This window comes from Trichomycterus rosablanca, chromosome 24, assembly GCF_030014385.1.
Source record: "Trichomycterus rosablanca isolate fTriRos1 chromosome 24, fTriRos1.hap1, whole genome shotgun sequence".
Classification (NCBI taxonomy): Eukaryota; Metazoa; Chordata; class Actinopteri; order Siluriformes; family Trichomycteridae; genus Trichomycterus; species Trichomycterus rosablanca.
This window is the reverse complement of record NC_086011.1, coordinates 6,646,650-6,671,829: the sequence shown is the minus strand read 5'-3', so window position 1 is coordinate 6,671,829 and position 25,180 is coordinate 6,646,650. Positions and strand designations below refer to the sequence as shown.

Below are 25,180 nucleotides of genomic sequence, written 5' to 3'. Positions count from 1 at the left end.
CCTGTTGTGCCAGTTTTTCTGGCACTTCAGTGTACTTCTGGTGTTTATCCTTGTTTAGACCTATTTAGAAAGAATTCTTGGTTACTACTTTAAGGAAATCACCAGATTCTAAAAGGTGACCAGATATATCACTGGAAACCCCTGCTTTGTAATGTATGTCCATAAATGATGATGCTTTTCTGATTTTTAGCAGGGCAGGTTTGATACAGATCAGCTCCATTCAGTAGCTTGTAAGGCTTTTTACTCCGCTGCTTTAGAGCTGTAATTAACATGTCTGATATCTGATGAGTATCTGATAGAGATAATGTTTGGACAAAGCACAAACTGCCACTTTTTTTCCTTCAAAACGTCAATCTTACAGCCAACAGTGCAGGAGTGAACTGAAACAAGCGACTTTGGGCAGTCCTGCCTCCACTTAAACTGTCGTTGGGTAGCACTTTTGCCTCGCAGCAAGAAGGTCCTAGGTTCAGTTCCTCAGATAAAGCAGTCTGGGTCCTTACAGCAAGAAGGTACTGGGTTCAGTTCCCAGGGGGAGCAGTCTGTGTCCTCACAGGAAGAAAGTCCTGGGTTTGATTCCCAGGTCGAGCTGTCTGGGTCCATAAAAGAAGAAAAGCCTGGGTTTGATTTACAGGTCGAGCAGTCTGGGTCTTCACAGCAAGAACATCCTGGGTTCAATTCCCAGGTGGAGCAGTCCGGGTTTTCACAGCAAGAATGTCCTGGGTTCAGTTCCCAGGTGGAGCAGTCTGTGTCCTCACAAGAAGAAAGGCCTGGGTTTGATTCAAATGTGGATCAGTCTGGGTTCATACAGCAAGAAAGTCCTGGGTTTGATTCACAGGTCAAGCAGTCTGGGTCCATACAAGAAAAAAAGTCCTGGGTTTGATTCCCAGGTCGAGCAGTCTGGGTTCTTACAGGAAGAAAGTTCTGAGTTCGATTCCCAGGTCGAGCAGTCTGGGTCTTCACAGCAAGAGAGTCCTGGATTCGATTCCCAGATGGAGCAGTCTGGGTCCTCACAGGAAGAAGGTCCTGGGTTCAGTTCCCATGTGGAGCACTCTAAGTCCTCACAGCAAGAAAGTCCTGGATTCGATTCCCAGATGGAGCACTCTGGTTCCTCACAACAAGAAGGTCCTGGGTTCAGTTCCCATGTGGAGCACTCTGGGTTCTCACAGCAAGAAAGTCCTGGATTCGATTCCCAGATGGAGCGGTCTGGGTCCTCACAGGAGGAAGGGCCTGGGTTCGATTCCCAGGTCGAGCAGTCTGGTTCCTCACAGCAAGAACGTCCTGGGTTTGATTCCTAGGTGGAGCAGTCTGGTTCCTCACAGCAAGAACTTCTTGAGTTGGTCTGGGTCCCTTGTGGGTTGTTAGAGGCTGTTATGGCTGCAAGTTGTTGAGGGGGAAATTGAGACTGAGAAATGATTGTGTTTTGTAATGTGACATCCAACAAGCTTATGAGCAGGTGTCCACATACTTTTGGCCATTTAGTTTATGTTATATTTACTGCATGAGTGCCAGGTTTTTAGTGGCACTTAGGCGAGACAAAGGTGAGGATGGTGACGGGCAATTGGTTTCTCAGGGACACCTGGCTGGGCAAAAGTGCTCCTCAGAGCAGCCCCGACCTCCGGAAGACAGAAGAAGCCTAAGTGGATGCAGAGTGAATTCAAATACTCTGTGTGTGTGTGTGTGTGTGTGTGTGTGTGTGTGTAGTTGTGCTTATGTATGAATGAAGAGCGATTTGAAGAAACTTAGGTATGCACTGCCCCCTTGTGGTGAATAAAAAATAAAGCTTACAAATGAGCTATTACAACAGCCACTCTTCTAAGAAGGCTTCCTACAAGACTTTAAAGTATATCTGTGGGGATTTGTGCCCATCCAGTCAAGAGAGAACCAATTGATGTTCCGGTGCCTTCCAAAATTGTTCAGTGAGGGCTATGGTCAGGTCACTGGAGTTTCTTTAAACCAAGCTGTTTATTATGTCTTTATAGATCTTGCTTTGTGCAGGGGTACAGTCAAGCTGGAACAGGAAAGGGCCTTCCTTAAACTATTGATGCACAGATGGAAGCATGTAGGTACACTAGAAATATAGTCAGTCAGGGGTTCAGTGCAACTCGACAGTCGTGTCGAGACAGTGGTCATGTTCATGTATGTCATTTCTTTTAGTTAAAAAGCAGCCTGATCTAGGATGTCTGGCTATAGTTTCATAAATAATACACATTAACATAGATTATCATTTCTGCCTTAATATTAGTTTTATGCTGCTTGTGCATTAAATCCGTCATATTGTGCTTGTGATGTGGCTGGGAGTCTAAAGTACAGAGATAAGCAACATTTCTGTTGTACACAGATAAGAAACAACAGTTAGCACAGACTAGAGATTCCAAAGTCCAACACCCAATATGATATGACTAGAGTAGTATAAAGGGAGGGGCAGAGCTCTGTTCCTGGTTCTTCAGCTATTCCACTGCTGGAAGAACCCACAATCGTGCCAGTATATTCTCCAATCCAGTCAACTGTAATCTTTGTTTTCATTTATCATTTGGCCATGATTTTGTTACCTGCTCGCTCTCCCTTTTAGTTGTAGTTGCTGTAATAATTAGGGGTGCCAGAGTCTAAAGCTACTTTCTGCAAAACTGACATTTTACTCTTAATGATTTCACATTTTAACTACATCTTCTGTTGTTTTACCCCAAGGTTAAAGACTGCACGTCAAGACTGCTGTGCCAACAATGCTGCTCCTACTAGATGTGACAGTTCCTGGCTTGTAGGCACCAAAAATGTCAAGAACTGCACCTCCCAATGGCTGGGCTGTTTCAACCATGCCCCACTACAGATATTATGCAATCAGGCCTGTTCAGACACCCAACCGGCCAGTGGCACCACTGAGATTCGAACCCCTGATCCTTGAATCTCAGCAATAGTGGACTTGCATACTTTACCTCTGCACACTTACACAGGTAGCTAGTTTCTAATGTCAAAAGTCATGCACTTAGCTACTTACACTTACCTAAATCCAATCCAATTTTCCAATAAAAATTCTTAGTTTATTTTTAACACTGTTCACTATATGGCCAAAACTATGTGGACACCCCTTCAATTACTGAATGAATAATGAGGAAGCATCCAATGTAATTTATATAATGGTGTAGAAGTGTCATTTATTTCCAAATTTGGCTTTCAGTGACAATTTAACTGTTTTTGGTACACGGAGGGAGATGTAGGCTGGCATGCTAGCGGGTTGTGCCACCTTGGCCCATTGGTTTAAATGCGTGGAGCTAACTGTGTTAGCTTAGTAAGCAAAAACTGTGGTGACATAATTGGCATAATCGCTGTCTAAGTAGTGCATCTAAATAATCTGCCTTTTAAGTTTGATGTCTTATTAGAATCCTCTCTACTTAGGCAGCTGCCTAGATAGGCAGTAGGCAGCAAGGCAGCTCACTAGGTTTTCAGACAGACCCAATGCTAATAGGTGTATAAAACTCCCAGTTGCAATCAACTTCAGAGCATTATGAGACCTTTGAAATCAAAGCTGCAGGCATAAGCCGACACCTACACACACACACACACACACACACACACACTGTATACACACACCTTGCTGCGGCCAGGCACTTTCTCTGAGTCAGACTGCTCATCATAGCTCTCAAACTCGCTGGAGCTCAGGCCATTGTTGGGCCCCGGAGGAACATCCTCTCTTTGTACATCCTCATAGATCATGTCTCCTGCCACACACACACACACATACACACACAGACTCAGAGGACAGGGAGCTACCGGCACGTCTCCGGAGATACAGGTACTGTCACACATGCTTGATCAAATAATGCTTCAACAAAACAGCTGCAGATACAGATCGCACATGCACACTACACTGTTACTGACCCGCTCCTGGGCACAGATACTCGGCCGCCACGTCGTCGTAGATCACTTCAGCCTCGGCTGTCTGGATAACACCGCATTCCAGAGATACTTCTTTACCTGAGAAATGATCAGCACATGGAAAAAAATCAGGCATAACTGGCAACCCAGGTGCCCATGATTAGTCTCATGCCAACACCCCAGGTTTGCCTGACAAACGCTTCATTGGACTCGTGTGCAGTCCACCGACCCGTTCTTTTCCACCCAAACTTCAGTAAATTCCCGTGTGAGGCCAGTCTTGCACATGGAGAGTCACACATAACTGGCAACCCAGGTGCCCATGATTAGTCTCATGCCAACACCCCGGGTTAAATTCTATGTTTTGTAAATTTTCTGTGGCATATATAGACATTTTGGCACAGTCAGTATAAACACAGTGCACTATATGAAAACCCTTTTTTTTTGTCTGCTCACACATATTGGGTGGCTCGGTGGGTAGCACTGTCGCCTCACAGCAAGAAGGTCCTGGGTTCAATCCCCAGACGGGGCGGTCCGGGTCCTTTCTGTGCGGAGTTTTCATGTTCTCCCCGTGTCTGCGTTGGTTTCCTCCGGGAGCTCCGGTTTCCTCCCACAGTCCAAAAACATGCGGTCAGGTTAATTGGAGACACTGAATTGCCCTATAGGTGAATGGGTGTGTGTATGTGTGTCTGCCCTGCGATGGACTGTTTCTGTGTGCCTTGCGCCTATTGAAAAGCTGGGATAGGCTCCAGCACCCCCCACGCGACCCTGATTGGATAAGCAGTTAACAAAGTAAGTGAGTGACTGCTCACATATTCAGGGGCTGACACAGCGAATCTGGTCCACATACCCGACTTGGCACAGTTTCTCCTGCAACCCTCCTATTTCTATCCAAGTTCGGCTTGGGACGGGTACTGAGAGCGCACTGAAGTGTGACTCCCAATGGCTAGGCTGTTTTAGCCATACACTTCCTTGCTATTAGCCAATCATGTTTATTCAGGCTCCCAATTGGCTGATAATTGAGCACCACTGAGAAACGAACCCTGGATCGCCAGATCTCAGCAGTTGTGAGCTAGCGTACTTTACCTTTGCACCCAAAATAATTAGACCCTTCGCTTGGCACTCCGACTTGTGGTCAGATTCATCCTTCAGGTATCCTTAAGATGTGTCTACAACTCAACTGGAGTCAAGTTGCAATTTTATTTATGCATTTTCTCCCCTTACCATAGCCGATTAGTCTCCCATGGCTGGGATCGTGTCTTAGGAGGGTATATTTGCCTGACACATGCTCCCTCCGATGCATTTGCAGTCCACCACCCCCTTCTTATTTGCCCATACGTCTGTGGATTTGTGAGTGAGTCCAGTCTTGCACATGGAGAGTCACGCACTGATCTCCTCGGGCTACTATCCATGGTTCTTACACAGCATCAAAGACCCCACCCCTTTTTTTAGTCCAGTCTTTTTCAATCCAGTAGACTTTAGTGGCCAATTTTGTCTGCTGCAGGCACTACTAATTGTGCCTGTTAGGGGGCGCCCAGCCGACCGGTAGCAGAGCTGAGATTCCAACTGGGGGAGCGGAATATCCTGCTGTGCCACCTGGGCTGCAATTTCAGTGTATTAGACATATATAAGTCCTGATATAAGGACAAGGATAAGGATATTGTTCACAGGACCACAATGGCCTCAATAATTTTAAAACAGAACAAGCTTTAAACCCAATGATCCCTCTAAGAGAGCTCCAGAAGTTCTGTGTGGCAGTGGGCGGTCCTGTTCGATGGACAAAAATCTTTGCAACACTCGATAAATCAGCTCTACAAACCATCCACATCATTCACGTGTAAGAAACAGGACCAAACGCTAATGAGATTACTACAAACACTGTTCTCAGCCTAGTTTTGTTTGTTTGTCCGTGTCTCTCATCTGATCTATAGTCCCACCCCGCTCTCTCAGCTCAGCAAGACCTCCCATTAGCGTCACTCAAATCACGTCTGCCCAGTTTAGCGCTCTGGGGTCTATTGATTACCCTTTTAAATGTGATTTGTCTAAAACGATCTCTCCTCTTCAGCAGACCTTTAAAGGCACCGTTTCCAGTTAATCTGAGGGAAAGGTTGCACCCGAGGTGTTGTGACACGGATTAGCCAGCTAGGCTAACTAAGCTCATGTCAGAACGGGAAGGAAAGGAACAATCCCTAGACACTGTTGTCTTCATGATGCGCTATATATTTTCAACAGAAGACAGATCAGGACTGCAGGCGGGCCAGTCAAGCACATGTACTCTCCTGTAGTGTGCGCTGGTTGTCTTGCTGAAATATATATATATATATATATATATATATATATATACTGATCAGCCATAACATTAAAACCACCTCTTTGTTTCTACACTCACTGTCTATTTTATCAGCTCCACTTACCATATAGGAGCACATTGTAGTTCTACAATTACTGACTGTAGTCCATCTGTTTCTCTACATACTTTGTTAGCCCCCTTTCATGCTGTTCTTCAATGCTCAGGACCCCCACAGGACCACTACAGAGCAGGTATTATTTAGGTGGTGGATCATTCTCAGCACTACAGTGACACTGACATGGTGGTGGTGTGTTAGTGTGTGTTGTGCTGGTGTGGATAAGACACAGCAATGCTGATGGAGTTTTTAAACACCTCACTTTCACTGCTGGACTAAGAATAGTCCACCAACCAAAAATATCCAGCCAACAGCGCCCCGTGGGCAGCGCCCTGTGACCAATGATGAAGGTCTAGACGATGACCAACTCAAACAGCTGCAATAGATGAGCGATCGTCTCTGACTTTACATCTACAAGGTGGACCAACTAGGTAGGAGTGTCTAATAGAGTGGACAGTGAGTGGACACGGTATTTAAAAATTCCAGCAGCACTGCTGTGTCTGATCCACTCATACCAGCACAACACACACTAACACACCACCACCATGTCAGTGTCACTGCAGTGCTGAGAATGATCCACCACCTATATAATACCTGCTCTGTGGTGGTCTTGTGGGGGTCCTGACCATTGAAGAACAGCATAAAAGGGGGCTAACAAACATGCAGAGAAATAGATGGACTACAGTCAGTAATTGTAGAACTACAAAGTGATTCTATATATTAAGTGAAGCCGACAAAATGACAATGTGTGAGAAACAAGAAGGTGGTTTTAATGTTATGGCTGATCGGTGTATATACCGACGTACCATGACAGATTTTGACATATTACACTATATATTATATTGAACCACCTGACATTTCTCTGGTGTTGCAACAAATCCATATCCAGACATGTTTAATGCAGTGAACTTTTCTGACACCCTTTAATCTCAGACTTGATTTTGACCCTATCATACAGTCCCACAAATAAATATTGCAGGACTTGACGCCACTTGTGTGGCAAAGCAGTTTAATTTGCAAGCCCGCCACCACAGAGACCTAAATTTGAGGTCAGCAGTGCCACCGGCCTAGTCGGGCTTTCATCAGTTGCAAAAGGGACTCAGGAGGAAAGGAAACATAGACATGGCAGGATTGTCCATACATGTTAGGGCTTTATACGGCACCGGGAGGCGTGTGTTACCCTGCGACTCTCCTTGGCATGAAAGTATTAGAGAATGCCAGAGTACAGACAAAGTTGGTCACATTAATGAGGTTAGAACTCTTACCTCCTCCAGCACAATGTGATGTGCTGACAGTGGCATTTACATCCCATGTTAAGTCCTGTCCTTCAGCTATATCTGGATCTTCTTCTTTAGCTTTGCCAGCTGACGCCACATCTCTAGAACATTCCCCAAAATAAGCCATGACATTTAGAAGCTGTAATGATTGATTAGCCCTTTAAAACTTTAACAATTGAGAGATTAGTCAGAAGTGCACTAAGACAGGGTATTTAGAAATGGCTGTGCTGTTGACCCAGACCATAACACTTGATTGACTGAAGAAATGACCAGCCCCATCTCTTCAGTTTGGTAAGTTTCATGTTCAGTGACACCATAGTCTTCATCTAGTAATTAGTGGGTGTAGCAGGTATTAATATGGATGGATGGATGGATGGATGGATGGGGTTGGCTGGGTTGGGATAGATGGATTGATGGATGGGTGGATCGATGGATGGATAACCATAACATTGGATTAGTTCAAGGACACCAACATTTTAACTAGTAATAAGCAAGTGTAGCAGGTATTAATATGGATGGATGGATGGATGGATGGATGGAATGGGTGGGTGGGTGGGTGTGTCAGGGATGGATGGATGGATGAATCAATCAATAGGTGGATGGATTGATAGGTGGATAGATGGGTGTTGTCCAGCCCCACCTCTTTTATGTTTAAGCACACCATAATATTCATCTAGTAATTAACAGGTGTAGCAGATATTAATATGGAAGGATGGATGGTAAGGTTCGGTTGAATGAATGGATGGATGGATGGATGGTTGGGTTTGGATGGATGGATAGATAGATGGATGATGGATGGATGGATAGATGGATGATGGATGGATTGTTAGGTTTGGTTGAATGCATGGATGGATGGATGGATGGATGGATGGGTGGATGGATGGAGGATGGGTGGATGGATGGATGGATGGGTGGGTGGACGGATGGATGGATCAATGGATGGAATGCATTTTGATAAAATGGAAAGTTCCCTCAAACTCGTTCCAAATTCTTCTGATAATTCTTCTACTGGAAGCTTTCCCAAAAAATAGAGGCTGTTATCGCTGCCAATTAAATATAAAAGGAAATGATAAAATAATTTAAAACTGTTTGTTCTTGTTCTCATTGTCTTACATAACAATTGCAAATATTTTGTCTTTTTATGTCAAAAACCCATTAGACCATTGACCATGAGAACATTCCAGGGTTTGTTTAGCCAAGCTTAATGTGTGCATGCTTAATGTTTTTGTTAATAATGTGAACTGTCCACCCACGCTTCTCCTGACTCAGGAGAGAGCGCTCGTAGGAGGACCCGTTTTAATTATTTTTGAAATGACCTCATGCTTGCAGTCCATTAGGTGTAAAAGCTTGACCTTTCACGCTCAACCCACATGCTAGTGTTTTAATAGTAATGGAATCTGATGATGTTGGAGAGGCCTCCAAATTACCCACCATGCTCTGCTCTCAGAGAAGTGCTTTAATCCATAAATCTAAATAAAATATCTCATTATCAATTAAAATAACATTCCGCTTTCATTGGTGCATCAATCTTTCAGTGGCCGGTGGTCGTACAGTAAGTTCAAAACTGCTCAGGTTCTCGTTAAAGTGAACACGACGTGCCTGGAAGCTCGTGAACATTTGGTATCAACAATTTATGAGTAGTCGTGCTTCTCTGAAATTTTACTAGGCATGTCCCAACTTTTGCTGAGACTTTACATACCTATAGAAATAGATCAGCTGACAGACCTGCTTTTGTATCTTGTCTGCAAACCCACCCACCCACCAAACCTGATCCCAGTGGGCAGAGTGATTGCAAGGAGTGGAATATTGTATTGTTCTATAATGTTTACCTGCTTCTCCTCCTCCTCCTTTGTCTTGTGAACAAAGCCATATTGCTTTGATGTCTTATGCAGTGTAGCAGCTTGGGTAGTTACGGCTCCCTTAAGCTCAGAACGATCGTTACACTCCACTGAGGAACTTCAGAGAAGTCTGTCTCATATCTGAAGTTACAATCCAATGTTTGCATACACCGATGACTGGTGTTTTTTGTGGACAGTTCTTTGCTCTGTGATTGACTGGTGATCTGTCCGGGGTGTTTTCTACCCTTTGCCCAGTGAATTGCACCCACAGCGACCCTGAATAGAGTAAAGCGGTGGTAAAACTGACACAAAATTAATATAATTGATATATTTGTTTATAGAGCTTGCTTTGTACATGGGGCACAGTCATGCCAGAGCAGGAAAGGACCTTCTTTAAACTGGTGCTGCAAAATAGGAAGCAACATTTCCATATATAATTAATTTATTACACATGTTAGCAATTGTTTTTTACTTTGGTGTATATATATATATATATATATATATATATATATATATATATATATATATATATATATATACTGTATATATATATATATATATATATATATATATATATATAACAACAACAACAATAATAATAACAACCTGGCGAGTGCAGCCAATGGGGGGCAGTGCGATGGGGGTTTGAGTTCATGTCAGTAGTTACGCCCCTGTGTAGCATTGCTAAGTCAAGTTATAAACAGGAAACACCCCCACATTTTTTTTATTTTTTATTTATGGGTATTTATTTTATTGAAAATCAGTTTTTACTAATTAAAGAAAATCATTCCTGCACAACTATATGACCAAAAATAATTGGACGCTTCTTGTTTGTTTGATTATTAGGATTTAGAGCATGCAAACTCCACACAGAAAGGACCCAGACCGCCCCACCTGGGGATCGAACCCAGTACCTTCTTGCTATGAGGCGACAGTGCTACGCTCCTCTATAGCTAACATTTAAAATCAGACTTAAGATCCTCATAAGCTTTGTGGCAACGATTTGGAAAAGGTCCTTCCCCATTCGAGTATGACTCCCCCCTGTAGACAAGACAAGCTCTATAAAGGTATAATTTAGATGTGTATGAACTCCAGTGACCTGGACAGAGCCCTGACCCAAAGAGTAAGCAGCTCTGTATTGTTGTTTTTTGAATAGGATGACTACTATAGTACTATAGTGTCCACATACTTTTGGCTAGATCTTAACAGAAAGTGAAAATGATTGGTTAGAGGCTCTTGTAATTTGATCAGTTTGTATTTTGTGAATAAGAGTCTGACCCGTGCTTGACCCACTGATAGCATCACTGTTGCAGAGTGCTGACAGCTCACAATATTGAGAGGAAAACGTTATCGATGGCTCCAGGCTGTGCCGCAGTATTGACTGTATCTTCATGGTGGAAGCAAACACTCAGCAGAAATACCGGCGCTAAGAACTAAAAAGGGACTTTTTTTAAGTCTCGACTCTCAGGAGAGAAAAGCTGTCAGGAACGAAACTGCTGTTACGAATAATAAAAAAATGGAATCACTTTGCTTTTGAGGTTTTGTTTATTTATTGACTTTCACTAGCTTTATTCGAAGGAGGCACAGTGGGTAGCACAGCTGCCTCACAGCAAGATGGTCCTGGGTTCGATTCCTTTCTGTGTGAGTTTGCATGTTCTCCCTGTGTCTGCATCCCCCTCCAGGGAAACTTTGGACTGATACGCAGTCAGATTAACCGAAGATGTGTTTGTGTATTGTGTATATGCTGTGTGTGTGTGTGTGTGTGTGTAATGTGTGTGTGTGTATGATGTGTGTGATTGTGATGTGTGTGTGTGTGTGTGTAATGTGTGTGATGTGTTTGTGTGTGATTGTGATGTGTGTGTGTAATTGTGATGTGTGTGAGAGAAATGTGTGATGTGTGTGTGATGTGTTTGTGACTGTGATGTGTGTGTGTGTGATGTGTGTATGAGAGAGATGTGTAATATGTGTGATGTGTTTGATTGTGATGTGTAATGTGTGTGGTTGTGATATGTGTGTGTGATATGTGATGTGTGTGTGTGATGTGTGTGTGAGTGATGTGTATGTGTGATGTGTGTGTGTACGATGTGTGGTGTGTGTAGGTGTGATGTGTGTGGGTGTGAGATGTGTGATGTGTGTGTGTGTAATGTGAGATGTGTGTGTATGTGTGATGTGTGGGGTGTGTGTGTGTGATGTGTGTGTATGTTAAGGTGTGAATGTGATAGATGTATGTGTGATTGTGATGTGTGTGTGTGTGTGAGGTATGAATGTGTTTGTGTGTATGGCGCCCTGTCCAGGGTGTTTCTGTGTGTGCCAGCACCAGTGATGGCATAGTTACCTTTAAAAAGTAACTTAGTTACTTTATTGATTACTTGATTTTAAAAGTAACTTAGTTACTTTATTGATTACTTGATTTTAAAAGTAACTAAGTTAGATTACAAGTTACTTTATTAGTTACATTCAGCAGCTGCCGTAATGCAACTGGAGCTGCGTAGGCGATTGAAGCGGAATAAGAAACAAGAAAGACGCGGAAAACGGAGTCCTCTGTTCACAAGTGTAAGTAAGATAAATAAAATAAAATTTTTAGAGACAAATAAATAACAAAAAGACGATAAATATCCAAAATTTTGGCGAGTGGGGTTTGTAATGAGTCTGTAACTATGGTGATATTATGTCATCACGTCCCCACGTGTAGTACGTAGCGGTGTTGTGTGCATACTGCACACTTCTGTACTGAAAGTATGTACTTCTTTACCGGCCGAGTAGTGCATACTTCCTCCAATCTAGTGCATACTCTGTAAGTATGCGATTCCGGACGCAGTTCGTGACTTAATTGTCGCATAGGCCAGACGTCACTCCCCGAGACGCACAAATAGTAATGCACAGTAACTTGGATAAGTAACTTTAATCTGATTACTGGATTGGAAATAGTAACGCGTTAGATTTCTTGTTACTGAAAAATGTGGTCAGATTAGAGTAACTTAGTAACGCGTTACTGACATCAGTGGCCAGCACCCCCTGTGATCCTGATTAGGATAGGCAGCTTAGAAAGTGAGTAATTGAGCTTTATTCTAGTCAGGGTCACAAGGGTCTGGTTCCCAGAAACACTGAGCGCAAAGCTGGATGAGCATTGATCCATCGCAGGGCTCACTCACACCTAGGGTCAGTGTAAAGCAGGGTGTTGTTGCCAGGAAGAACATTGGGACATGTATTGCTGTGCAGCACCATATCTATATTGCCCACATTTACTGTGCTTTACCTTCTGCATATAAAGTGAAACAAGCATATGAGGTAACCAGGGTACCCAAAAATGTGAAACTCACCAAACCCAGTGCAGTGCAGCACCCACTCTTAGAAACCAGCAACCTGTTGCAAATGTTAATATTACATTTATGTGCAACTATATTTCCTGATATCTCAAAGGTAATTAGCAGGCCTTAGAGAAAAATGATTAATGGGATTACTGGGCTGGGTTGTAATTTCCACTTTGTTTTTAGGAGACCAGCTAAACAAAGTGTTTAAATCATTTCATAATGTCTAATGCAATAAAATCAGATGAGATGGACTGGATCAACAGTACAGAAGTGAACAGAAGAGGGTAAAAATAACCAGGAAAAAATAAGTGCTAGTGATTTAAATGGAAAAAAGTCATTTGAGTACTCACTGCTTTGGGCTTTCAGATGATGGTGTGTCTAAAAATATATTTTAAAAAATTATAAATAAACAATGTTAATAATAAATAATACTAAAAAATAATTTATTGTTATAATTGTTAAATAATTGTTATATAATAATACTAATAATTATTATTAATTATTATAATTATTATTATAAATAAGAACAATGTTTAATAATTGCATTAACATAAAAATAAAAAATATGTACAGTGAATTTCAAAATGTTGGAATTATCTAATTCTACAACATTTACTCCTAACATGCTGGCTTCTCTTCATCTGACTTGTACTAACAGACATAAACACACTTTCTATTGTACTTTTTATTTATTTATTTTTTTCCCCATTTTATCCTGGTCAGGGTCACAGCAGAACCAGTTCCACCAGGAAATGCTGTGCTCCATTGTTTGCATCAGACATAGCCAATCATGTTAGTCAATAGCATTCGGACTCAGCTCTGTTGGGCTGGGAAAGTATGTAAGCGCTTGCATTTATTAACAGAAAGAACTTCCTTTAGCAGCAGTTATGTTTTTAGTAACTGTTGTACAGGATGTTTTAAATCCAATAATTAATAATACAATGATTAAACATAGTTTTAATTCATAATAAGAATAAGAATTATTTTATTATTATTTTTATTATATATTTTGTTTATTATTAAATCCAATAATTAATCCAATAATTAATAATAATATAAGAATAAGAATGATTTGTGTTATTTTTACAGCATGTCAGTTCAATAATTACAAAGACACAAACTTTTGAAGTCTGTGTTTGCCTTTTTTAAGCATTCACTTGTTGGTTTATAATGCAGTGAAGCAGCTCTGAACTTTGATGCTCACTCCACCAAACTTCACAGTGGAGATACATCTAGGGATTTTTCTTGATTATTGATTATCTCAGTTCTTAAATGTTTAACAGTTTTCATTTATTCCTACACTTCTTTAAAAGTCTTCTAAAATGTGCTTTATACAAAAACAAAGCTTAAGAAGAGCAGTCACTGCTTGCCATTTTTATCAACCAGGGCACCTCTATAATACACACTTCAGTCCTTTCAGTCTGGACAAAGAATGTTTAATCAATATGTTTAATAATACACTTGTGATTATTATTACACGAGCAGCATGTATATAATATTTTTACATATATGAAGGTCAGATAACATTTCCTGAGTCATTATTGGAAAAAAGTGTTCACAAACTTTTTCACAAGCTGTAGTAAACAGCAGATAAAGTAGAAAAATAAAATACATTGGAATAAAAGTATAAACAAATTTACCTGTGCTTAAAACGCACACACCTACAGCCACACTTGGAATATCCTGACCACCAGGGGGCACTGTAGCGTTTTCCATTATTGGGTCTTCTGTACTAGTAAAACCAGTATCAGGAGTCGTTTGCTTTGTTGTATTCTTTTGATAATTGTTAGCATTATTTATATTTAAAGACATCGTAGCATCTGCTGATTCAGAGCTCTGTGTTGTGTCTTTGTCTTCTTTCTTTTCCTCCTCATTCTCATTAATGACTCTTGGCGGTTGAGGGGACAGAGGTGTGCACATAAAGCCCTGAAAAATCAAATAAAGGAAGAAATATTTCAGTTCATTTAGTGTTTTGGTACTGAATGTTTAGGGAAGTGGGAGAAGAGAAAATCCAGATGTAAAGGCACAGACAAGGAGAACATGTGAAACTCTTAGGAGACCGGAGAATCAGTGGAGAAGAACAAACCCAGGTTTCAAGGACCAATGTTGCTAGGCAGCAAGTAATGTAGTAGTGTATAAAGCTACTTTCCTGTGGTGTTAAAATAGTTTAACCACTCACAATGTACATGATTTACACAACAACCTTATTACCCATAAATATAGCTAAGCTTATACTCTAAATGGCCAAAAGTACGTGGACATAACTATTAACTTGTTGGGCATACCATTCCAAAACAGTGGGCCTTCTTTTTGCAGCTAAAACAGCACCTACTTTTCAAGAAAGACACATGGCTGCAGTACCAGTACAACACACACTTTGTTTTCTTTTTTACTGGGAAGCTGCTTGCCATATTGTGACCACCAGTCTTCATTTCTGCTCTATTCCTTTTCAATCCATTTTCTGCGTTGTGGGCTGCAGATTTATTTGTGTCTTTCATTTGTTTTATTGTTTCTGTTATTTTGGACAGTGCTGTTATTTTCCCATTACCGTATTGTTCTACCTTGGTCAAGCACCTGGTGCCTGGTGAGGCGCAACCCGTTTTGTCAATGGGAAGTTGCTAAAAATCTCAACATACAGCACAGTACTATATGGTTACACCTCATATACAAATACCAGTAAAACACACACACAAAGCATGTGACTACTGATTTAGTCTCATTGCAGTGATAATTATGGTCCACCACCCAGATAACATCTGGTCAGTGGGGGTCCTTTGGGGTTTCCTTTCCACTTACAAAGTGTAAGTAAGAGGAACAGCTAGGAACAGCTCAGCGACAGCTCAGTACAGTCAGTAATTGTATATCCACAATGTGAACATGTTTGTGTTCTTCTGTGATAAAGTGATGTAGCATGTATAAAGCTACTTTACTACGTTACTACGGGTTATTAAAATAGTTTAAGCATCTACAATATATGTGATTTACACAACAAGCCCCTGACTGAGAAATGTAGCTAAACTTATACACTATACGGCCAAAAGTATGTGGACACCTGACCATGAACTTGCTGGACATCCCATTTCAAAACCATGTGCATTAGTATGAAGTTGGGCCCCTTTTTCTTCAGGAAAGAGTTTCCACAAGATCATGAGGTGGTCATGAGACAGATAATACAGCCTGGCTCACAGTCAACATTCCAATTCATCTCAGATAGGTTCAGTTGGGTTTGAGATCAAAGCTCTGCGACAGTTCAGAACAGTCAGTCATTGTTTACTCACGTGTTTACCCATGTGTACATTTTTGCATGGGTATTTTTGACTTCTGTTTTTTTAACTATGTACAAATTGTATCAAATTGTAAACCAATCTTATATAAAAATAGTGTATAATATTCATTCGTATTTTATTACTTGCTATTATCAAAAAGATTATAATGGTTTAAATATCTAATTTTTTAATGTAGGTTGTAAAACTATGTGTATTAGACACCCCTGTCAAATTAAGTCAGGAGTCACACAGTCGTATAATGTCTGAACTATCTAACCGTACGATCTGTAATCAGAAATGTATTAGGAAGCTCCCTCACACAGCATCTGCTTTACATTCTGATTAACCCTCAGCCATTTCCTTTGCTAAAACATTCTTGGCGGCCAAACTTCTTCTCTCACTGTGTCTTGGGAGCTGAGATCACAGCTCTTGGGATTCTGGATGTGGGAGGCATTACAGAAGGCTTTCCGGTCGGCACAGATATGCAAAGTTCAGTGTGGGACTCACCACTCGGAAACGTAAGAGCTAACATTGCTGTCACTTAACTCATGGACATTAAAGAGTAAATATTAAATGTTTTCTCTAATGTGGAAAGTTTTTAATTATTTTAAAAAACCCTATTGAACCCTTTTTGACTGAAGCTTTAACGGCCACAAAAGTAATATATTGGTTTCTTTATTATTTACTGCCAAAAATGTTGTAATTACTTTTATCGTTTTCACTAGCTTTTAATATTGTTTTTTATTTATTCTTATATTCTTATATTACTTATAATTACGTATTATTTGTATTACTTATATTTTTGTATTAATATTTTATATTTTATATTATCTTAACATATTTATTATTTATATTATTATATTATTTATATTTTTATATATTATTAAAATTAATGTATTATTTATTATTTATATATCTTTAAATAATCTATTATTTCTTTTTTCTTACATTATTTCTTTTTATATTATATATATAAAATTATATTATCTTTCTATCAAACAAAGTTTTGCTGTATAAACTATAATGACAATAAAGTTTCATCTTATTAATGTAGTATTTTCAGCGTTCGGGTGGTGCAGCAGTACAATACACTATGCCACTGAGCTCTGGGGTTTGAATATCATTGGTGCTATCGACCAGCCGGGCTTCTACACAGACACTATGTCTAAGAGAGAGAGGGGAGAACAGCCTTACTATTGCGAGTTGCATTTGCGAGTGCGCTCTCAGTGCCTGTCCAAAGCCCAGATAAAATAAGTAGAAGCTTATAAATGGGAGCAGCTAAAAGAAAAAAGAAAACATATAACATAAAATAAGGTGTAGTGTTTTCAGGCTGTATATTTATTACATTTTTGTTATCTAGTTTTATCTTTTTTCAAAGTTAAATAAATATAAAATGTAATAATTTTCTTTTACTTACTGATTATTTTTAATATTGTACCTTTGATTTTTTGTATTATTTTACTTACTGATTTTATGTTTTTTTTTTTTTTACTTAATAATTATCTGATTATGGTACATTTCACACTGTATATGTGCTATCTTCTTTGTCAGGGTGCATTAGCTTTCAAAGCACTATAAACTGACATATAAACAGTAAAGCTAAGACAACACATCTGTCCCACTGGAATGTCACCTACGAACATCACAGACTGTAATGTGTTTACTTAGCATTCAAGCTCACTGCCTGCCATAAATTACACAAGTGTTAACAGTAACAGTGCTATAAAATAAGTGTTAGTCCAAAAGCATAAGAAATTAGATTAATAGACGCTTCAATAAAAAATTATTAATAAATAATAATAAAAAGAATTGTGTGGTTTTGATTGAATTAAAATATGTACACACAGTTGTAAGGGAGCTAAACTTCATGGCTAAAGATTTAAAATTAAATTACCTACATGCAGACCTGGTTTTGGTGGTTCTTGGATTACCAGACCATGTAAGAGCTTGGTTTAATTTCCCGTCCTCTGGGTACAATGTAATATCATTTTTAATAGGTGTTAAACCAGTTTTTTTTTTACTCTGGACACTTGGAAATCACCAGCTACAGTCAATCATAATCACTAACAAGGATCGAGAAGGCCATGTGTATAGTTACGACCCAGCAGATGAGGATTAAAACCTGCTTTCAACCTCTATATAGGGGTCTTTATTAATGACCTTTACTCTCTATATAGGGGTCTATATTAATGACCTTTACTTTCTATATAGGGGTCTTTATTAATGACATACACCCTCTGTATAGGGGTGTTTATAATGACCTATACCTTTTGGATAGGGGTCTTTATTAATGACCTATACCATCCATATATGGGTCTTTATTAATGACCTACACCCTCTATATAGGGGTCTTTATTAATGACCTACACCCTGTATATAGGGGTCTTTATTAATGACCTACACCCTGTATATAGGGGTCTTTATTAATGACCTACACCCTCTATATAGGGGTCTTTATTAATGAGCTGTACTCTTTATATAGGGGTCTTTATTAATGACCTACACCCTCTATATAGGGGTCTTTATTAATGACCTATACCCTCCATATATGGATCTTTATTAATGACCTACACCCTCTATATAGGGGTCTTTATTAATGGCCTGTACTCTTTATATAGGGGTCTTTATCAATGACCTACACCCTCTATATAGGGGTCTTTATTAATGACGTACACCCTGTACATAGGGGTGTTTATAATGACCTACACCCTCTTTATAGGGGACTTTATTAATGACCTACACCCTGTATATAGGGGTGTTTATAATGACCTACACCCTCTATATAGGGGTCTTTATTAATGACATACACCCTCTGTATAGGGGTGTTTTAATACCGTACACCCTCTGTATAGGGGTGTTTATAATACTGTACACCCTTTATATAGGGGTGTTTTTAATAACCTAAACTCTCTGTACAGGGGTGTTTATAATACCACAAACCCTCTAGATAGATGGATGGATGGATGGATGGATGGATGGATGGATGGATGGATGGATGGATGGATGGATGGATGGATGGATGGATGGATGGATGGATGGATGGATGGATGGATGGATGGATGGATAGATGATAGATAGATAGATAGATAGATAGATAGATAGATAGATAGATAGATAGATAGATAGATAGATAGATAGATAGATACTTTATTGATCCTTTGAAGGAAATTTCTTAATATAGATGTGTTTATAATACTTTTGCTTCTTTATGTGGGTTTGCTTTCCAAGGTCTCTGATCCAGAGGCCTGTGGACTGCAAACAATCACTCCAATCAGCCCACTTCCTGCACATCAGAATACAATGGCCCAATTGAAGCAGAAACCTTGGAACCAACTCACAAAGCATCGTTTTAACGTTTCTTACAGCGAATCCACAGCTATTAGATCACAGGTCAGAAGGTCACTGCTATGTAGCGTGTAATGTATGGTTAGCAAGAGCTGGTGGATGAAATTAATGTCTTTTTTGAACATAATTGATCAAAATGGGACGAGTGCAGAAAAAACAAGTGTAACTCATAACATGTCAGAGCAAGAGTTTTGCTGCAAGAAAAAACGATTAGAGTTTAATTAAATCTGACAATATTTATGATATGAGGAATCTGCAGGAAACACATTCATTCTCCCAGTGCATTCAGAATATTAGCATAAAGTATTTCCACAGTGGGCTCACGAGTCTGTAGAGGGCCTATTGATTGTATTACAGTGCACAATAATAGCTTTGTGAGGTTTGTTTCTGTGGAGATGTCAGTAGGCTGCTGCAGCATTATGTAAATCCTAAAGATTCAGATTCCTCATAAAAAATCACCAAGGGCTGAGTTCTGCACAACTTACACTCATAGAAAAAAAACAGATGTTAGGCTACATTGTCCTGACAAAATAATGTGGACACTGCTTTCTAGTTATTAGGTTCAAGGGTTTTAAACAGCTTGAATTGAAAAGTTCAACTAGTTCTTCTCTTCTTTTTAACAGGAAGGAGTACAAATTCCCACAGACAGTCCAGAATCTTGTGGAAAATGGGCATTTCTATATTAGTGCCCTTGATTTCCCATCCGGCCCTGTCTCTCTCAGTTTGTGCCAAGAGAAGAAGAACCTTTTTATTTTCTGATATTCCATCAAAGCTTAATACTACCACCACCATGCTTCACAGGACATCAGATTCCCAACTGGCCCTGTCTCCCTCAAGTTGTGCCAAAAGAATTCTAAGGTTGTGCTAAAGAATTCTAAGGTAAACTTCTTTATCTCTTGATATTCTATCAAAGCTTAATACTACCACCACCATGCTTCACAGGAGAGTAAACTCCCTACCGGCCCTGTCTCCCTCAGGTTGTGCTAAAGAATTCTGAGCTAAACTTTTTTACCTCTTGATACTCAACCAAAGCTAAATACTACCACCACCATGCTTCACAGAACATCACATTCCCAACCGGCCCTGTCTCCTTTAGGCTGTGCTAAAGAATTCTAAGGTAAACTTCTTTACCTCCTGATATTCCATCAAAGCTTAATACTACCACCACCATGCTTCACAGGACATTTGCATAACCTCAAAATTGTTTTGACACAACCTGAGGGAGACAGGGCCAGTTGGGAGCTTAAAGAATTCTGAGGTAAACTTCTTTACCTCCTGATAGTCCATCAAAACTTAATACTACCACCACCGTGCTTCACAGGACATCAAATTCTTAAACTATGTGCATTACAACTTAGTCGTCAACTTTCCTATGTGAAGCTTTTTCATTACCTGCACTGTATCATTTAAGCCTATGTGACAGTGACAGCTGTTTCAGCTGCTTTTTATTGATGATAAATGTATTTTTATGGTTCTTGGCTCTTATTTTTTTATATTTTATTATTTTGATTAGCTTTTTATTGACGATAAGCTAATTTCTATGGTTCTTGGCTGTATAATTTTTTAGATCTTATATCTTCTTATTTTCATTATATTTTATCCATGTATTTTAGCTTTACAGACAATGATTTGGGGATTTAGAAATGGCTTCAGCTGACATTTCCAGCAACATATATACAGATCTTCTAAGAATTTTATTTTGTATGGGTTGTGACTCAGCCTAAGGGAGTAGTAAAACTAGCCCTTTTCTATCCAACAGATTTCATCATATTTTAGGAACTTTTAAATGAACTCAAATGCACTCCTAAAAAAATACTGGAATTCTGCCATTCATTACATTCATAGTTTTACAAGTGTACGAAACTTTACCATCATCAGATCATGTTCCATTTTATTTGAATTCATTTACATCTTCCAACACTGAGCAGAAAACATCTCCCATGTTTAAACAATAACTATAGTAAGCATTAATGTTAGATATATAAAGAACAATTCTTGACAGTTCAGTCATGTGGATGTGTGGAGTAGCTCTGGCTGGTACATGCATTGACTGCTAATGACATGGAAAGTTTCAGGAGCGAAAAACAAGGAGAAACAGAGCATTCATTTTTAAAGCTCTTAGATTGTGGGGGCTTCTGAGAAAAGTCGGTGAAAGGGGAGAATCAGCTGGAGCCAAGATAAAGATTAGAGAGTGGCACAGCGCCATCATGTACGATTATACTAATAAGCAAAAACAATCTGAGGTTAAAGGTTATAAGCAGGATAATTTAGCAAACGTTAGCTTATATATTGTTAAATTAAAGACATTAAAGACATTTTATCAAGACATTATGCACTAACATAGTTAGCTAAGCTAATAGTTGTGAGCTAAACATACTTTGGTTAGCATTAGCATGCTACAGTAATGACCATTGTAAATAATTTTATCAACCTTGAAGTTTGTTTGTTTGTTTGTTTATTAGAACCTTAACGTCATGTTTTACACTTTGGTTACATTCATGACAGGAACGGTAGTTACTCATTACACAAGATTCATCAGTTCACACAAGGTTATATCGAACACAGTCATGGACAATTTAGTATATACAATTCACCACACTTGTCAACCTTGAAGACCAATGGCTTTTTGACTATGTACTTTGGGTACTGCTGAGGACTCCCACCTCCCAAAACTTGCAGAAGGTGTATTGGTTATTCCAAACTGAGCCTGGTTATTCTAAATTGTGTAACTGTGTGATCGATTAGCATGCTGTTTGTACTTGACTGACACTAACCAGGATGAAACTGTTAATGAAAATAAATGAATGAATAAAGTCCCTTATTTAAAAACTCAACACATTTAATGTATTTAATTCTTGCATGTTTTTTGCAAGTTGTGCAGGTTGTGCCTAAAGGATTCTGAGGTAAATTTCTTTACCTCCTGATATTCCACCAAAGCTTAATACTACCACCACCATGCTTTACAGGACGTCAAATTCCCAACCGGCCCTGTCTCCCTTGGATTGTGTCAAAAGAAGAAGAATTCTGAGGTAAACTTCTTTACCTCCTGAAATTCCATCAGAGCTTGAAACTACCACCACCATGCTTCACAGGACAAATTCCCAGTAATGCAAAAAAACTGCATTAATTAGAATAAATTAGAAATCAAAAAACTGAAATCTCCTATTTACAAAAGTATTTAACTCTTACTTAATACATTATAGAAAAGCCCTTTTGGCGACCCCTAGATTTGGGCAGTTTATCCCAGTCTTCATAGCAGAACCTCTTAAACTCCATGAGATTAAATGGCAAGGGTCTGTGAACTCTGTAAACTGCCATCTTCAGGTCCCACCATATATATCTGATGGGGTTTAAGTCTGGGCTTAGGCTGGGCCACCTAACATTAGAGACAGTGTTGTTTTGGATGTATCTTTGGGTCACTGACTGGGGTGACAGTCCACCCTTTGACAGAGTTTGTGTGCACTCTAGAGTAGACTTTTTTAAAGGATGTCTCAGTTTTTGGCTGCATTTATTCACCCCTCAGTTCTTGCCAGTGTCACTGCCTTGAGAATCCGGCCATAAATGTAGTCAAGGCACCACCATAGTACATAAAGCTACCACCAGCACATTTCACTGTAGATATGGTAGTAGCCAGTGCTTGCTGTTCTGCCCAAAGAAAGTTTTCCTTATGTTGCCAGATTTCTTTAAATGCTGTATTATGCCTTTTACTCAACAGTGGTATCTGTATTGACACTGTCTCACAGTAGAGATGGCTGGTATTGAACAGGTTGTCTCATCTCAGCATTTGACTTCTGGAGATCTTTTAGAATGACTGTCGGGTTCTTTTTTACCTTTCTGACCAAGGCATTTATGGCCGGATTCTCAATTTGGCATAACGGCCAACCTAAGGAAGGTTTGATTTTAAAATAATTGATGCCTTTGATTTATGCTTTAACACAATTTGATTGCATAGATCCACAGGCTGTTTATTGGATTTTGTGGCTTAATTAATTCATTTGTGGGTTTTTATAGACCAAGATATGTGTCTTTACCAACTATGTTCCAGTTCCAGTGAGTTTTAGACACATCTCAAGAATTAAAGGAAATAGGATGTACCAACCACAATTTGAAGTCTGAATACCTGCCATTGTAGGTGATTAATTGTATATTATTGGGTAAAATGGCAATTAAAGTTCATTTTTAGCTGTTTGGCTAAAAATTATACGTTTTACCCTTACAAAACCAATTTAGAAACATTTAGACCACTGTGTGTTCCACATGCTGGGCATCCTACTGCTGACAGGTGTGCATAGACAGGTGTAAGTGCAAAAATAAGACATAATGAGAAAATAAATCATGTTTTTAATTATTTGTTCTCATTCTATTACCTCCCATGGTGCATTTGCTGGTATTGGCAGGAAGCCAAGAAGAGAGATTAAAAATATAATGTAAGTATTTATGAGTGTGTATGACTGTATTGCAAAGACATGGCAACAAATCAGCAGCACTCACCTTCTTATCAGCACTTGAACTTCCCACAGACGAAAAACTTCACCTCCTAATCCAAACAAGCTAACAAAGACTATAAAACTGGTGAATTCTGAAGCACATCTTTATGCTTCTTTTGCTTGCTGGGCCTCTGGCAGGGCTGTTTACTTTCCCACTCCTCCTACATTCTGAATGAGCGCCCCTCCTGTCTCTCCTCCCCCTGCTTTTGTCAGTCACTAACTCCCTTGTTTTGTCATTTTACTATTGCACATTTGCAGCCCCACTGGGTAAAAGTGGTGGTTTCTAGAGCAAATGGCCAATGGCAGTCATGTAGGAAGACTCAGAAAACTTCTTTCCCAATCACAGGATAGTCTGGAGGTAGGGACATGGGATTAAAAAAAAAAAGAAAAGGGGGACAACAGATTACGTTATCTCTAAAGTGTTTCAAGGGGGACACGGTTAACTGAGGGCTCAAAGCTATTATATCAGTCTGTATTAACTGCACTATACAGATTGATCTATTAATATGGGAAACACTTTTATTGCAATTACTTCATAATCGCATGTTTTAATAATTAAAGCACTAATCTACAGTTTGAGTTAAAAGGTCAAGTTTTTAAACACAAACAAAACTCAAATTTAAGTTGTTAAGTTGTTGTGACTTTGAAACTTTACTTGTTAGTCATTGTGATTAACTAAAGCCACTACTGTAATTAATCACAGCCTTCTATGTGCCCATATAACCAGAACTAGTTTGCTGCACCCAATAAACATATATAAATGTAGATTTGTTTTGGCTAAAATCAGGAATCAATCATTCAAATGTCATTCTGTACATGTTTCCTATAAGTGTATGAAACATTTTGTCTTTCAATACATAAACAGTGATAAGCCAAAACATTTGGACCATCCTCAAATGTCACAGTCTCGGGTGGTGCAGCGGTAAAACACACTAGCACACCAGAGCTGACATTTCGACCACGTCGGTTCGAAACTCAGCTCAGCCATCCGGCAGGCTGGGCGGCTACACGAACAACGATTGGCTTGTTGTTCATACAGGGTGGGAGCCGGAGCGGGGACCTCATAACTGATGGAATTACGACCTCTGCTGGCTGATTGATGCCATCTGCACAGAGTCAAGGAATAATTCGTCGATCAGGGCGTGGCTCTCCGTACACAAGGCTTATCCGCATATGAACTTGCCTTGTGCTGCTGAAAAGATGCAGTCGGCTACTGCACACGTGTCGGAGGGGGCGTGGGTTAGCGTCATTCTTCTCAATCAGAGCGGGGATCGAAATTAGTGGAGAGGGAGCGTGATGCAATCGGGCAATTGGATGCGCTAAAAATTGGGAGAAAATAGGGAGAAAATGCATAAACAAAATACAAAAAAAAGTACATTTTTCA

At 39.6% G+C, this 25,180-nt stretch overlaps 1 protein-coding gene across 1 annotated transcript in view; it reads right to left on the bottom strand.

Annotated features, from left to right (window-relative positions):
* The window catches only part of arhgef10la (Rho guanine nucleotide exchange factor (GEF) 10-like a), a 170,286-nt gene extending 146,374 nt beyond the window's left edge, over nt 1-23,912 (bottom strand). Inside the window, exons 1-6 of the mRNA XM_062986147.1 lie at nt 23,801-23,912; nt 14,339-14,624; nt 13,049-13,076; nt 7,538-7,650; nt 3,874-3,969; nt 3,586-3,713 (exon numbers count right to left, since the gene is read on the bottom strand). Of these exons, the coding sequence (XP_062842217.1) occupies nt 3,586-3,713; nt 3,874-3,969; nt 7,538-7,650; nt 13,049-13,076; nt 14,339-14,618 (645 nt within the window). The 5' untranslated portion in view covers nt 14,619-14,624; nt 23,801-23,912. The remainder of the gene's footprint in view (nt 1-3,585; nt 3,714-3,873; nt 3,970-7,537; nt 7,651-13,048; nt 13,077-14,338; nt 14,625-23,800) is intronic.
* Between the last annotated feature and the right edge of the window lie 1,268 nt (nt 23,913-25,180).